We start from the raw sequence: 17,127 nt of genomic DNA, 5'->3' as shown, positions 1-17,127 counted from the left end.
TTCCCAGCATCCCATATGGTCATCTGAGCACCACCAGAAATAATTCCTGAGTACAAAGCCAGGAGTAACCTCTGTGCATCGCCAGGTGTGACCCAAAAAGCAAAAAGTAAATTAATTAATTAAATTAAATAATATTTTAGTGGAGGTTATGGCCTAAAAAAATACAATTTTTAGGCAAAACACATTATACTTAGGGACTGTTCCCAGCCTCATGCTTGGGGGTTGCTCCCAGCAGTGTTTGGGGACCATGTGGTGCTAGAGATCCAACGAACCCAGGCTCCTGTCCTTTGCGCCGTCTCTCTGGCACCTGAATATTTCATCTTTTTTTTAATGGCACTGTGAAATTACAAAGTTCATGATTAGGTTTCAGGCATACAATGATTCATTTGACCCCCTTCACCAGTGTCCACTTCCCTCCGCCAATTCAATTTCTCCCCACCCCTACCCCATTTGCTTCCTTCCCACTAGTCCGCTCCTATGAGAAACACTTTTTGGTTTTTGGTTTTTTTTTTTTTGCTTTTTGGGTCACATCCGGAAATGCTCAGGGGTTACTCCTGGCTCTGCACTCAGGAATTACTCCTGGCGGTGCTCAGAGGACTGGGGACCATATGGGATGCCGGGGATCAAACCCAGGTCTGCTGCGTGCAAGGCAAACGCCCTACCCTCTGTGCTATCACTCTGGTCCCATAAACACTGTTTTTTCCTTCTTAAATATACTTTTTTGCACTGTGGTTTGCAGTACTGTTGCTACTTAGGTTTCATCCATAACACTACCACTTTTTAGTACTACCTCCTTCTCCTGGTTGAATGCTTCCCTGCACTATAGGCGTGGCCATCTTAAATGGCTGTGTGCAAAGTGATATGGAATAACAAATCCAAACGCTTTGTTTTCTTTCACTAATGATTGGCACTCTGGATGTTTTGAGGCAGGGCTCTGTTACCACTTATCTGAAGATGGAAAATAGACTCCAGTGGCCTAATGTACTTGAGAAATGCCAATTCATGACTCTGAGACAGGCTGGCAAACAGTGAGGATTTTAAACCCAAGTGGGTAAGCGCCAGTGTGCTGATGGATCAGGTCTGTGATAAACTCTTTATTGAGGGGATCATGGGCTGTGACAGGCAGACAGCTGCCTGAAATGAATCCTATCTCATCCAGAACCACTTGAGGATGAGAAAGAGCCACTGTGCCCGCAACTCTCCTACAAGAAGCCAATGAACAGGATCTTCAAAGCTTCCTGTGGGTTTGGCATGCCTGAGCCAAATTAATTCTGTAACGGTCTTGCCTCTCTGGATTCAACAGTTCTCTGTAATAGGAATCCTTCACTTTTACATTAGCAAAATTTAATTTTGACATAAAGAGTACCCTGATGAGAAGAAGGATCCCTTAGTGAAGCAGTGATCCCAGGAATCAGAGCAGTGGAAGGGACCACTCTGCCAGCTCTCCCCTCCCCGCAAGACCCTGGAGGCATCAAGGACTTCAGGAAGTCACTGCCTGTCAGGCAGACATCTGTTCTGGAAGGCTCAGGTCTGTTTCTAGATCCCAAATCACTTGGGGATATCCAAAAGGAATGAAGGAGAAGAGGAAAGGAAAAGGAAGGGCAAAAAAATTATATAGGGGCCAGAGCAATTATACAGCAAGTAGGGTGCTTGCCTTGCACACAGTCAGCCTAGGTTGGACCCCATATGGTCCCCCAACCTGCCAGGTGTGATCCTTGAGCACAAAGGCAATAGTAAGCCCTAAACATTGCTGGGTGTGGCCAAAAAAACCCAAAATAATTATTTATTTTCTTTTTTATGCGCTACCTAGTCTGAAGAGTATGTCACTGACTTCATGTTAGGTTAAAGGAGCAAACATTTCTCTGAGAAGGAAAATGAGGAAGTTGAAAGGAAGAGGGAAAAAAATAGGAGAAAGTGAGTCATGGGCAGCAAAGTGCGAAAGGGAGGAAAGTAGCATCTTCTCAGGCTGGTGGGGGCTGAGGGGACTCTTCTGATAGAGTGAGGCTGTTTCTGGCGCTGGTCCCAGGCAGTGCACACCCACCTGCTAGGATGCTCTGAAGACTGAACCAAACCTCGAGCTTCTTACAGGAATTTGAAACTGCAGGCTTCGCTCATCCATATGGAAGTGGATGTGGTTCCTTATTTGCTTCTGAAAACCAGACTCATCCATATTCATGAGTGAACCCGTAGTTCTAAGCAGGAGAGTGAGGGTAGAACCACTGCGTTGAACAACTTAAATAGAGAAGAGTCTTGGCACAGTGCTGTCCCACCTCACTCATAATCTCCACAGAGCTTACCTGGGCATGCTCCTTCCCTCCCTGTCTTTCTGTTGAAAGAGGTGATCCTGCCAGGCCACTCTGCCCACATGTCAGGGCAAATAACACATCTCCACTGAGAGTCTAGCACCTTGCCTCCAACACCCCACGGCAAGATCACCTGCTCTCCACCTTACTGGACCGCATGGTGGGGATGGAGGGAATTCATCTAACACAGCTCAGGGAGCTGCTGGGGAGAGAGCCATAGACACGTGACTTTCTATTTGATCAAGAGATTGACACTGGAGTGCACCACCGGTGGCTTACACTTAGATGTGTCTTTTTTAACCCAAATTGCAGTGCCCTTGTCAATGTGTTAAAGGACAAAATGTATGGTCATCCTCAGAATGAGCTCTTAACAATGTCCTGAAATTAATGTCACTACATACTAAATGTACAGCTTTCCTAAGAAGAAACTTCTAAGAAGAAATTTCCAGCACTTCTTGGCTCTGTAGCCTTAGACTTCAGATATTTAACTTCACTGACCTTCAGATTCCTCATTTATGAAATGAAAATAGTAATATCTACATCAAAAGAATTTTGGGGAGAATTAGTCACTATGCTATAAGATCAAAGAAGATATTATACTTCTTTGTGGAAAGAGGGGGCTCCCTGCAGTGCTCAGATGCCCCACAGCAATACTCAGCCTGGTGGTGTGGGCCTGACAATTTGCCAGGGATCAAACTCTGGCACGTGTTCTATCCCCTGAGCTGCCAGGTCTTAGTCTCTGATGAGCTCCCCAGTGACTGAGCTTCAGTACCTGTTTACTGTCAGAGTGATTTTTGGTTGGTCATAGATCCTAAGAGTTCCGCATGGAACACAGTTTCCATGAGTTCTGAGATATTTCCTGTTTGTGTGGAAAGGACTTCCATTAGGGCCATCCGCACTCTTCTTCAGTCCCCCTTCCCTGCCAGCTACAGTCACCACAGATAATTTTGGAGAAAACAGTCTGAGAGAAAACTGTCTGAGAGAAAACTGTTCCTGGTCGGTACCCAAGTTCTGCTCAGCAAAGCATGAAGACCTTGGCCAGGTCTTTCGCCAGCCAGCTCAGCAAACTTCCTGAACCATGATAAGTGCAGGAGCTCCTTCTTCATCTGGATGTATTTGTTCTGGAATCTTCCTGGACTATTATACACCCTGCTTCTTCTTCACCTCCCCAGTTGTCCTTCCCTGAGACGCACTGTCCAGGCATTGTGCACAAACCACTGACTTCCAGGACCCAATGTGGAGTCTGTATACCACCCCATCCCTCAAGTTTTCTGGGAAAGGGTTGAAAGTAGCTGCATCTTTATCCTCCTGTGCATTGCTGCTGATCTGCAGAGAGCAGTAACCTGCCCCCACCTCACTCAGGGCCTGTCATTTTAGTCCTGGACTAGAGCCCTCCCTACCGCCTTCCCATAAAGTGAATTTAGCTCTGAGTTTTCCTCTCCCCAATTTTGGTCCTAAATTTCACTGCCAGTTCAGTCATTCCCATAACACCGAGCTGAGAGGAGGGGATGAAGCAAAGAGGAAAGAACTTTACTTTGTGTTATCTCTCAGACTCTTCCAAGATGATAAACTTAGTTACCAAATCCTGATTTACTTCTTTTGTCTTTTTAAGTAATAAATAGATTTTCTGGTTTGAGCTAGGGACACGGAAGAGAGAATGGTGATTAGGCACCAGATTTGCTTCTCACAGGAACCGCAGGTATAAGAACTCTCCCAAAAGATCAAGTAGTAGAAGGAATCTGAGTACAAATGGGGCCCATCTTGCAAGGAAGGAAAGTGACACACTTTTGAACAGATGCTCAAAAAGCGTTGGTAGAATGAACACATGTATGCTTGAGTGCACAGGGTTTTGTGGGTTTTTTTGGTTTTGTTTGGTTTTTGGTGAGTTTATTTTTTTTGTTTTTGTTTTGACATTCCTTCAGTGAACATTTCTTGAACCTAGCTTTAACTCAGATGGCTTGGCAAACTCTCCCGGCAAAAGGGTAGGTAGTTAGTATTTAGGCTTTGTGGACCGTATGTATGGTCTGGGTTGCAACTGCTGGAATCTGCTATTGTAGTGTGAAAGCAACCATAGACAATACACAGATGTATGAGCATAGCTGTGTACAAATACAACTTTGTCTATGTCACTGGAAACTATGGTGGCAAACCCAAGATTGCCAGCCCAGTCCTAAGGAATCAAAGAGATTGGGTTCAAATCCCAGGTCATTCTTGAAATAGCTGAGTCATGAGACACACACCAGTGTCTCTGCTCAGTTTCCTCATCTCTGAGTCAGGGATAAACATTGGTGTCATCTCACAGAGTTGTTGGAGGGATTAAATGAGTGTGTATTAGTAAAAGAGTGCAGAGTAGGATGCACTCAGTACTTCACTGAAATGACCTATTTTGTCATTATTGTCATCTCTCTCTCCCATAGAAAGGCAGGCCCCTTATGAGTGGGGATGCCTTAGTCCCCTCCTGTGTTCCCAACTTCTGTGGCAGTACTGGCTCATATGAGTGCCCCAAAGTGTTTGGATGTGTGAGCTAAGCACAGGATATAGAAGCTCTCTGGAAGGATATTGAAAGTAAATAGGACATAATCTTGGCCTTAAAGGAGTTTTCAGTATCATTTTGGGGACAAAGACACACTGTTAAGGAAAATAATGGTGGGAAATTGAGGGAACTGGAAGCAAAGACTGGAAGGGAAAGTGGAGCCAATGGCTCTCCTGGGAGAAGTTTCAGGAGCCTCTAGGGCTCTCCAGAGTTCAGAAACTTTATTTCTGCAAACATCCATGGGGTCATCTTCATCCTCTGATACCAGAAAGCACAACACCAAACCAGCACTTTGGAAACACAGAGAAACTCTAGGAACATACGGATGCTCCTGGTTCTTTGGGGATTTCTCATCTCAGCCTAGGAGACTCTGCTTCCTTTTTCCATCAGCTTGGGGCAATGATAGCATTAAAACAAAAAAACGGGCTGGAGCAATAGCACAGCGGGTAGGGTGTTTGCCTTGCACGAAGCTAACCCAGGTTCAATTCCTAGCATCCCATTTGGTCCCTCGAGCATTGCCTGTGGTAATTCCTGAGTGCAGAGCCAGGAGTAACCCCAGTGCATCTATGGTGTGACCCAAAAGGCAAAAAAAAAAATTTCTGTCTAAAAATTTTTTTTTAAAAAAGGGAAAAAATGGGGTTGAGGGAAGTCTCTTTGAGCCCAGAAAGAGGATTTAAGAAGTAAGGGAGGAGCCCAAGAGACAGTACAGCAGGTAGGGCACTTGCCTTGCATGCAGCTGACCCTGGTTTTATCCCCAACAACCCATATGGTCCCCCAGACTCACCAGGAGTGATCCCTGAGCACAGAGCCAGGAGTAAGTCCTGAGCACTGCTGGGTATAGCCCTTGCAAAAAAGAAATAAAAGACTAGGGAGGTAGCACAGGGGACAGAGAAATATGTTTGCATGCTCAGGACCCCGGATTTGATCCATAGTAGCACATGGAGTAACCCTGGCAGGTCCTGAGCATCCCCAGGCCCGAGCAGCACTGCATCCTCTCAGGCCCTAGCATTGAGCCATCCAGCCCAGCTGGTCAAGTATCACTGAAATGGCCCCAGCACTGTCTCCCAGAGCACTGCTTGGGAGCACCCTCCCCACAAAAAATAAGTGACTAAAGGTGTGAAGAAGCAGCTTGTTGTCTAAAATATAGTTTAAAGATTATTTCATGTTTGGTTCCATCAATATTTCTCTCCAATGATAAGGGTTCTTCTGACCCTCTCGGAGAACCCCCTTCACTCTCTCTGCCCCTATAACTGACTAACACACAGGTCAGAAAAGCAGCAGAGCCTGATTCCAATTTTGCTGACACCTCAGACAAGTCACTCCCCATCTCTGGACTTCTGTTTCCCCTCATCTGTGAAATGAGTGTCAGGCTCTCTGGCTCCTCTCCTCCCTTTCCCAGTCTCTTTCCCGCCTTCTCTCACCCACACACCATGTGGCATTTCTCTGTGGGAAACAGAGTGAAGACAAACTTGATTTGGTAGATTCCACTAAATTCACTCCATGTGTCTTTTTCCTTAGGTTTTTCTTGGCAAATGCTGGGCAGAGTGGGTTCAACATGGTGATCAGCTTAAAAGAGGGATTCTCACTAACTGTGCAGTTAAGAGCAGGGTCAAGTGAGTCTCTCTTTGCCTTGGACCCTGGTGAATAGTAGAGATGAAAAAATTGGCCTAAGGGGCTGGAGGGATAGTACAATGGATAGGGCATTTGCCTTGCATGCAGCCAACTCAGATTCAATTCTCGGGCACCCCAGATGGTCCTCCGAGCACTGCCAGAAGTGATCCCTGAACACAGAGCCAGGAGTAGGCCCCGAGCACATCTGGGTATAACCCCCAAACAAGCAACAAACATGTCCATAAATTCACTGAGACTACTTCAAAATCATAACCCTCTCCTTTGAATGTTCACCGGACTCAGTGACTCACTTGACAGGCAAAGCAGAAGTGATTATGTCCGACATCTGAAACTAGGGCATAAAGTCACTGCAGCTTCCTCCCTGTTCTCTCTCTCTCTCTCTCTCTCTCTCTCTCTCTCTCTCTCTTTCTCTCTCTCTCTCTCTCTCTCCCCCTCCCCTCTCTTCTCCTCTCTGTTTTTTTTAAATTATTCTCATTGACTTATCATTGGTTTCAGTATTGTAGGATTTTAGATGTTGAGCTTCAACTTTCTATATGTAATTGTTCCCACTTCTCCCACCAAACTCCCAGTTCCATCCACCACCAAAAAGATACTCTGCTCATTCCTCCTTGCCACTTCCCCTTCTCCTTCTGGCATCACAATAGTTTTCCCTGAGTCTTGGATCGACTTTTGTTTCTTGCCAGTTGTTTGCTTTGGCCAACTTATGCTCTCAGGTAATTCTCACTACCTTCCCTTGGCTTGGGGAGGTCTGTCCCATCCTGATGTAGTCATAAGTAGCACTGTAGCACTATCGTCCCATTGTTCATCGATTTGCTTGAGCAGGCACCAATAGCATCTCCATTGTGAAACTTGTTCTTACTGTTTTTGGCATATCGAATAAGCCACGGGTAGCTTGCCAGGCTCTGCCGTGTGGGTGGGATATTCTCAGTAGCTTGCCAGGCTCTCCGAAAGGGACGGAGGAATCAAACCTGGGTCAGCCACATGCAAGGCAAATGTGCTACCCACTGTGCTATCACTCCAGTCCATATATATACACACATATATATATACATATGTTTTATATATACATATATTAACTGACTTTCTTTTCCTTTCTTTTGGTCCAGATTATTCATGATGGGCCTATAAGGTTGCCATTTCCATCAAGCTCCCTCGTGCTGTTAATACCCCTAGTTGTGGGCCACACTTGGAGTGGTAAGGCCTGAGGAGGGAAGGTGACCTCATTTCTCATCTGAGTCATCAGGCTCCAGGCTTACAGGGACGCCTGTGGGTTCTCTTCCCTTCCCCTATCAATTCCACCCCCCACAGAAGTTGTATTGCCAGTGGTCCTCAGCATTTCCACATGATCCAATGGGCATGGAATCTTCTTTCACTCTTCAGCCTGAACAAGAGAATAGAAACCAGTGAAGGTCTGATTGCTTTTTGGTTCTAACTGCTAGAACTTAAAGGAATCTTACTACCTTCCTATTCTTCCCCTAAGGATACTGAAGTTCTCTAAAGCTCTCTAACCCAGTTCCATAAATACCATGTTTAAATTGTCAGGATTTATTAACTCACAGATTCTGTGAATCAGGAATCCCAGGGTCACTTAGCTGGGTGGTTCTGACTCCTGATCTTTTTCAAGTGGGTGCAGTAGAGCAACATAGTACAAAACCATATTGGTAATAATATTTTACTACTGTAAAAATTAAATAACAAAAACATTGGGAGGTTGGGGCGACACCCACTGATGTTCAGGGCTTACTACTAATTCTGAGCTTGAGTATCACTCCAGCAAGACTCAGGGAACCATATAGGGTGCTGGGGATTGAACTCAGGTCAGCACATGCAAGGTAGGTACTCAACCTGCTATGATATCTCTTTGCCCCTCCCCCCCAAAAAATTTTAACTAACAAAATAAAGAGAAGGACTGGTGCTGCAGTTGTCTGCAGGCTTGATTGGTCCACCCATGACAGGGTCTTCACAAGGCGGCAGGCAGAAGCCTCCACCCTAACTAGTGTCAACAGACTTCATCCTCTCAACACTTTCAGTAGGACTCCTCCGATGTCCTCAAGTAAAAATGAGTGTCAAGGAGAAAGAGAGCCAATGGGCTACTACCGTGCCATTAAAAAAGATTGAATTGTCAAGCGGAGACCGGAACACACTCTTTACATGCACAAGACCCAGATTCTTCTGCCCGAACCACATGATGCCCCAAGCACTGCTGGGAGTAACCCATAAGCACTATAGGGTATAACCCCCAAAACAAAACAGAAAGAGGCATTCATGCCTTTTTGGAACAAAATGATGAGACCTTGAGGTATTATGTGAAGTGAAAAAGTAAGAAAGTGAAAGACACTTGTCAGGTGGTTTCACTTGTGTGGAGAACATAAATTGGCCAAAACAAACAACTGGCAAGAAACAAAAGTCACTCCAAGACTCAGAGAAAACTATTGTGATGCCAGAGGGGAGAAGGGGAAAGGGCAGGAGGAATGAGCAAAGGATCTTTTTGGTGGTGAACACTCTGGGAGTTTGGTGGGAGAAGTACGAACAATTATGTACAGAAGGTTGAAGCTCAATATCTAAAATTCTATAATACTGAAGCCAATGATAAATCAATAAGAAAATAATTTAGAGAGAGAGAGGAGAAAAGAGAGAGAGAACAGGGAGGAAGCTGCAGTGACTTTGTGCCCTAGTTTCAGATGTCGGACACAATCACTTCTGCTTTGCCTGTCAAGTGAGTCACTGAGTCCGGTGAACACTCAAAGGAGAGGGTTATGATTTTGAAGTAGCCTCAGTGAATTTATGGACATGGTTTTTGTTTGTCTGGGGGATGGTGGTCACACCCAGATGTGCTCAGGGCTTAATCCTGGCTCTGTGTTCAGGGATCACTTCTGGCAGTGCTCCAGGGACCATATGGAGTGCCCGGGGATCAAACATGGGTTGGCCACGTGCAATGCCCTACCCGTTGGAGAGAGATAACAACCCTTTAGGTCAACTTTTTCATTCCCCACTATTCACCAGAGTCCAAGGCAGAGAGAAACTCACTTGGCCCTGCTCTTAACCACACAGGTTTCTTTCTCTGCACTGAAGTGCTGGCAGCTGGCTCCCTTGGCTTTGGGGGAGGAAGTGGGTTTGGGGGGTGGGGGTCTCTCACCATGAACTGCTATTTCTGCTGAGCTACAAATGAAACTGACAAGTTGTCTGAAGGAACTTCAAATCAGTTCAGGTTAAAGTACTTGAATTTCCTGGGAAACAGAAAACCTATTCAATTCTATAGTAGACTCTGAGCTTTGTATTGTTATTGTTGTTATTGATGATGATGTAATAAAAATGTCTGGACAAAGATAGTATAGGTTTATATTATAGATTTATATCTTTAAATAAAGAAAGGCTTTATAGTTCCCTCTGTTTTCACTGCAGGTATTTAGTCTTCCTGCAGATCAAAAGGGATCTCTACCATGGCCGCCTCCTTTGTAAAACATCAGATGCCGCCTTGTTAGCAGCTTATATCCTTCAAGGTAATGACTTTTGACAGGATAAATTTGCTTTTCATGCTACATGCTGATTACATTATTTCCATTACCACAGATGCCTACTTCTCAGATATAAACAGTGTCTAACTTGAGGTAGAGAACAAGTTAAAGGAGTTTGCTTGGACTCCTAGACCCCCCAAATCACCAACTATTCAATCCTAAACTTCCTACCAGCCTCCTTCAAGTCATTCTGACTACATTTGGGGGCCATTTCCTGTGCTCTTAGTCAATAAAATTATTGCGACTTGGAAAAGTAATGTTTTCTTTTTCCCTTGTGCAAATCTCAAATTTGTGGAGCAAATCAGGGGCGACCATGTACTCTCTTCAGATACGACCCCTTCTCCTTTCATGAAGTACTGGGGGCTTCTGAGCACCGATCCTTTGTCTTCCCCTACTCTTTGGCCCTGAAACTGCCACTGAATGAATCATTTTAGACCATCATGTTAAAATCAGGATGTTTCCCTCTTTCTATCAAAGAATCGGAAGTCTGTGAATTCCAGGATGCTATTTTGTGAAGAAAAATTGGAAAATGCTTGCCAAAAAGAAACTAAAGTTCTCTGGCAAGAGAAATATCACAGCTGCTTTAAAGATGTGAAAGTCAGACCATTGCAACTTTGATTTCTGAGACTTCTGTTTTAAAAAATCACCTCAATGGGAAGCCGGTCTAAAGGTGCTTGCCAACTCTAGGGCATCTAAAACTCCTTCTTCAGTTTCAAAATATAATCATCATAAACAATCCCCTGGCTCAAGGTCACTGCAGACCTTAGGCCCAGGAAAGCCTTTAGTCTACTGCTAAATGATAGAAATTTCCACTTTAGAGGTCCAGGAAGTAGATTTTGCCACAGGTACTCTGGTCAGCTGGGCCAGGAGGTACATCTTCTCTTACTCTGTAGATAGACCAAAACTGAGTCTCTCCACTGCCTGTGGCTCTTAGTTGGGGTGGAGAATGGACACTGCAAAGCAGCTCAACTTTCTCCCATCCTCCCTTGCTACACAGCCATGGTGTTTTCACACAATGAAATACTTCCTATGGTAACCACCATTGAGGTCCCTTATCAGAGATCTCTGGATTTAGGGGTGGGCCCCCCATGCCCCAGCCTTAAGATCTATCTCCTGACCTCGGGGATACCTTCCGATGACAGCTGGTCTTCCCGCTCTCCCATCCTCTCTAAGGGGCTGGTGGCACCTGGCCAGCCATCCGTGTCTGTGTTCAGGTGTATTTATTTGCTTTCACTTGGACCAAGAGTGGAGTTCTGAAATTGGATTGTGACTGATTTATTAATTTTCTGTGTCCCTGTTTAAATGTCTTCAAAGTGCCATGTAGGCTTCTGACCTGTCTTGGGTCCAGAGGCTGCTTCTTCCCCAGCAGACTCTGCTTCTTATGCTGCCACCACAGGCACGCGACTCCCAGTCCCTATCCTCAGGCTTGGCTGCATGAGGACAGGGCTGGAGGTTTCTACACTCTCGTTGAAGATTTACTTGTGACCTCAGAGCTCAGGAGCTCTCCTACATCCCAGCTTAGACTCGACATCAACCCAGTGTACACAGAGAAAATCCAGGGTGCTCATGCCTCTGTGGGGCGCATGGCATCTCTCACTGACCCACGGCCATACTCTGGAGCCCCTGCTCTGTATCAGTCCAGGCCGTACTTTGGCTTTCCCCCTGTGTGCTCATCTCCTGTTGCTGTGCCATTAACCATTTACCTCTCTCCCTCATGGTTTTCTTCTACTTTTCCTTTCTGCAAGCGGAGATTGGGGATTATGATCCAGGGAAGCATCCTGAAGGCTACAGCTCCAAGTTCCAGTTTTTCCCAAAACATTCAGAGAAGCTGGAGAAGAAAATCGCTGAGATTCACAAGACAGAACTCAGGTACATGGCACCAGTTCAGGCCCGGGACCTATGTCTCGCCCACAGCTGAGCAAACTGGCTTCCTCTGCTCACTCGGACCTGAAGCTGCTGCAGTCTCTGAGCCTAACCCTCCGAGAACAGTAGCGGGGCTGAGGCTTAAAGACAAGAGAGGGGCTGGAGTGATAGCACAGCGGGTAGGGCGTTTGCCTTGCACGCGGTCGACCAGGGTTCGAATCCCAGCATCCCATATGGTCCCCTGAGCACTGCCAGGGGTAATTCCTGAGTGCATGAGCCAGGAATGACCCCTGTGCATTGCCGGGTGTGACCCAAAAAGCAAAAAAAAAAAAAAAAAAAAGACAAGAGAGACGGGCTTAAGAAACACGTAACAGTGCTTGCTTTGTACACAGTCCATCGCATCTGACCACAGCACCATATATGGTGCCCTGAGCACCACCAGGGGTCACTGCTGAGTACAGAGCCAGTGTTCCCACTACCCCCCACCCGGAAGAAGAAAAAAGGATGAGAGAAGTTGGATTGTAAGAAAAACAGGGAATAGTCCCTGAGATGTAGTTGCTCCATTAAAATAAACAAGGAAGAAGCACAAACTCGAGGAAAGGAAAGAAAAACATAAAAGGAGTAACAGGAGAGAGAGAGAAGAGAGGAAAGGTTGAGTGTGGCTGTGAAAATGGGCAAGGCTCCACCGTCAGCCTCAGGAGCATGACAGCTGGCTCCAGGGACCATGACGAGGCTGAGTCACACATGCAGGGGTGTCTGCACCCTTTACAGAGCCCCACATCCTGTTCCAGGAGATGGGGAAGATGAGCGGAAAGCTCCAAGCTTATCCTCTCCAGTTTCCCTGGGTTCCCCTAGATGATGCTAAATCCCATCAAATAACATTGATGCATGTTTTCCCCCACAAAAACAGGTACAAAGGAACAATGCTGAACAAAGAAACAAGGGCTGTAAGATGTCCACGGTCCACGTAGTGTTGCCCACTGGAGCTCAGATTTCCCAGTCCAATAAAATCAAGGCAAAGTTCCGTGCCACATAGTAATAACAAACAAAGCAGACCACCCTTTTAATACATCACATTTGATTTAAAAATTAAAATGTTTATGAAGCTACCTTTCTAAAAAAGGGCAATGCCCAAGGTGGGGGAAATATTTTAAATAATATTGAGTTAAAACTGGTTTCTACCCTGACTGCCCCTTAGATGCCCCCCCCCACACACACACAGTCCCTGAGAAATGTGGCTCAAGAGGTAGAGCACATGCCTTGCCACAAGTGTGAAACCCAATGACAAAATATGTTCCCTGTGCCCGGGGCTTCCTCCTGGCTACACTCAGGGATCACTCCTGACAGGCTTAGGGGACCATCTGTGGTGTCAGCTCTACCTGCTGTCCTGTTGCTCCGGCCCCCCTCTTTAGCCCTCTAATCACACCTCTGCTGCAAGAGGCAGAACCCGCTGTGGACTCTCCAGGAGGTGTTGGAGACTCACAGCAGAGGTGGAAATCTCTGAAAGCTCTTCCCAGCCCTGCCATCCCCTCCCATCACTCTTAGGGAAAGAGCGACCCCGTGTGGTCAAGAACTGAATAAACACAGACTGCTTGAGCTGGGACGTTGAGGTGGGCTTGTGCCCAGCCACGTTGCCAGGAGTATTTTAGAGGGGGGTTCAAAGCAGTGGGGACTTTTTTCCACCAGAAACCAAGTACAAGGCCTGGGGTCTCATAGGAAGTGCCCACTTTAGAGATTTCTGGAGGTCGTAGTCAACTTCAGGAGTAAATGGAGCTCCATGGTCCCGCCAGCCTTTGGGCAGGGTATGAGGAAGCTCCCTGGAAGGGGACGCAGTAGGCAACTCCCTCTTGCCCAGCCCATTATATGTGGGGCTTCTCCAGACAACTTCCTGTGTCCGGGCCGCTGGTGGATGCAGAACCCTCGCTCACATAGCACCGACTCCCATAGAGCAGGCTTCGGCCTCGTGCTCAAATGCAAAGACATTTGTTTCTCCAGCTGTCACATGAGACCCCAAGATGTGCACTTTATTTCTTATTTTACAGGAAAACACACACAGAGGCTGGAACAGAAATGAAGGAAGGGAGAGAGGGGGAAGGGAAGGGGAGGGTAAGAGAAAGGCAGGCAGGCTCGCCTGCCTCACAGTCCTGCCAGCGCCAGTCCTGATGTCACATACTGCTGAGCACCCCCCCCCACCCCAGAGCTGGCCGCATGCCTGAAGCTGAGGCTACCACTGAGGTAGCCAACGAAGGGGTGATGATGAAGGCTGCCTTCTGCAGACAGCAGAGCTCAGGGCTGGGCTCCTCCCCTTTACTGCTTATTTCCTTCCCCTAGCTGGCATCCTGGGAACAAACAGCTGTGGGATGCTCAGCACTATCTCCTGAGCATCTTCACGCTCCACCTTCTGGTTCGGTTTGGTAAATGAATAGGTTTAGGCAGCATCAGCAGGAAACACAGCCCATTCTTTGAATTCAATCTCAGTAAGACCAGACAGGAAACCTGGAGCCTGAAGCAGTCTGCAGATGTGTTTTGTTTGCCCCCACAGTACTGGAAATTATAAAATACATTTTAAAAATTTTAATGCAGATATTTTAAATTATGAGAGCCAGGGGCGGGGGGAATGGTTGGCCACATCCAACCATGCTCAGAGCTTTCTCCTCACTCTATGCTCAGGGATCACTGCGGGGGGTGCTCAGGAAACTATATATGCTGGGGATTGAATCGTTGACTACATGCAATGCAAGGACTGAACTGTCTTAATGCTTAGTATAACCCCTATACTGTCTCTCCAGTCCATCCTATGTTTAAAAATCACATCTAGCAATGCTTCTTTCTGCCTTCCCACAAAAAATACCATACCAGAGCCTAGGGCAGCTGCCTGCCTTAGATGGGGGTGCACTCCCCACCTTGGCACAGCCCCCCTCACTCCCCGGGCTTTATACGCAGCCCATGCCATCCCTTACGTAACTTGTTGCCCCAGTAGACAGCACATTTTGGGCTCGACCAGAATCTCTCAGTAGTTCTGTGAACAGAGCAGGGCCAACAGTCCACGAAAGCATCAGGGAACATGATTCACCCCGAGCACTTCCTCAGTTGATATTGCAGGGAGGGGTTATGGGAAAGGACCCTTAAACCCCCTTATTTTCTTTGTTTCAGTGGACAATCACCAGCAACATCAGAGCTGAACTTTTTAAGGAAAGCACAGACATTGGAGACCTACGGAGTGGACCCTCACCCTTGTAAGGTAATATACCTACCCGCATGCACACTCACACGCACCCAGGCACACCCGCTTTACACACACACACACACACACACACACACACACACACACACATGTATATGCACACACTTATGCATACACACATATACTTGTACACATATACACAAGAACATGCATGCACACATACGCACGTGTATATATACACAGGAAACATTTAAATGGGGTTGGAGGCTGCACTGAACTTGCCTCCAGAGGGTGACAGGCTATAGGGAACCATAAGTCTATGTCCTAGGTCCTGCAGTGGCTTTTTCAGTGACAGATACCAGAGAAAAGGTCTGTGTCGAAACCTCCAAACCTCCACATGTTGGGCCAATGCAATGTCCGAGGGTCTGAGGCAAAGTCTGTCTCCATAACACACGGGAATCTGGCAGCAGCGGGGGATTTAGTAGTGGTGAGGAGAGGCCCCAGCATGGGACCCCTGGTGGCTCTGCAGACAGCCCACCCTTTTTTTGACTTGTAATCTCGTTCCTTTCCAAGAATGGTTTTTATTGACTGTAGCAGCGTAAGTCACTGCACAGACCGTGGAAGAGTGGCATTTAATTTCATTATGCATCTGGGAAGGAGAAGATAGGACCCCGTCGGGAAGGCGCTGCCCAGAGAAAACTTCCTTGATTGCTCGTGCGTGTCTGGCATTTTAGAGCACAGCGGGGGCAGCTACCCCTCCTCCGCGTCCCAGCCATGCTGACATTCTTAGTTTCTCACATTTTTTTATGATTCTCCCCACTACTAGAGAGAGCCTAGTAGCACATGCAAAACTGGTCCTCACGGTAGATACAAGGGCCAGGGGGATTGCCCCATAGCTGAAAGACTGCTTCATGAGTGGAGGGGAGAAGGCAGATGGAATAGAGAAGGGATCACTAAGAAAATGATGGCTGGAGGAACCAGTTGGGATGGGAGATGCATGCCGAAAGTAGATAATAGACCAAACATGATGACCTCTCAGTGTCTGTGTTGCAAGTTATAATGCCCAAAAGTAGAGAATATGGGGAATATTGTCTGTCTTAGAGGCAGGGGGAGGGTGGGAAAGGGGAGGTATACCCAGGATATTGGTGGTGGGGAATGTGCACTGGTGGAGGAATGGGTGTTTGATCATTGTGATATTGTAACCCAAACATGAAAGCTTGTAACTATCTCAAGGTGACTCAATAAAATTTTAAAAAATTAAAAAAAAAAAACAAACTGGTCCTCAGACAAGCAGGGCAATGACCTGTCCTTCAGGGAGAGAAGGGGGCAGAAGGGAGGGGGCATTTCCAACAGAAATGCAAAGCCAAGAGTAGGAACCAGAGGATGGAGGATGTGGCACAGGGTGGCAGTTCTTGGCCCCTGTGGACTTGCTTCTGCTGGGGAATTAATGCTAAAACTTCAAATAGGAATCTTGAGGATGCTCAGAAGCCCCGTTCACCCTCCATTTCAGTTTACTCCCTACCAGCACAGCCTTCTACCCTATAACTTTTTTTTTCTGGTGCCAACACATCAGAGCATACATTCATGCCTATTTACACCCAAATTTTGTGTATGGATATTGGCAAATGGATCAGCCAAGCTTCCTAAATGTTATCCTCCACAAAGCACTGAGATGCTGCTCTGTCTGGCCTGGAGAGAGAGCTCTGGACTCAGCTGAGCTCCTGCCATCTGGGGCCTACAGCGACTTCTCTGGGTCTTACTGCGCCCAGGCCTAACGAATCATTTCAGAACCTAAAAGACACAGCAATGAGTCCACTTCTTTTTTTTTTTTCTTTTTGGGTCACACCCAGCGATGCTCAGAGGTTACTCCTGACTTTGCACTCAGGAATTACTACTGGCGGTGCTTGGAGGACCATATGAGATGCCAGGGATCGAACCTGGGTCGGTCGCATGCAAGGCAAATGCCCTACCCGCTGTGCTATCGCTCCAGCCCCAACGAGTCACTTCTTAACCCTAAAAGACACAGCTGCCTCTGGCCCAGTCCAGAGCTCAGGGATAGAGCGTATGTCTCATATATACAAGGTCCTAACTTCAATC

At 46.7% G+C, this 17,127-nt stretch overlaps 1 protein-coding gene across 4 annotated transcripts in view; it reads left to right on the top strand.

Annotated features, from left to right (window-relative positions):
* The window catches only part of FRMD5 (FERM domain containing 5), a 356,045-nt gene that overhangs the window by 315,241 nt on the left and 23,677 nt on the right, over window positions 1-17,127 (top strand). For all 4 annotated transcript variants that reach the window (XR_008629126.1, XM_055130153.1, XM_055130154.1 and 1 more), the window contains exons 5-7: window positions 9,871-9,968; window positions 11,729-11,852; window positions 15,000-15,087. Coding sequence is in view for 3 of the 4 variants with exons in the window: in XM_055130153.1 (XP_054986128.1) it covers window positions 9,871-9,968; window positions 11,729-11,852; window positions 15,000-15,087 (310 nt within the window). In the remaining variant the exon portion in view is untranslated. The remainder of the gene's footprint in view (window positions 1-9,870; window positions 9,969-11,728; window positions 11,853-14,999; window positions 15,088-17,127) is intronic.

This window comes from Sorex araneus, chromosome 3, assembly GCF_027595985.1.
Source record: "Sorex araneus isolate mSorAra2 chromosome 3, mSorAra2.pri, whole genome shotgun sequence".
Lineage (NCBI taxonomy): Eukaryota > Metazoa > Chordata > Mammalia > Eulipotyphla > Soricidae > Sorex > Sorex araneus.
Note: the sequence above shows the minus strand (reverse complement) of the source record. Positions and strands in the feature narration are given on the sequence as shown.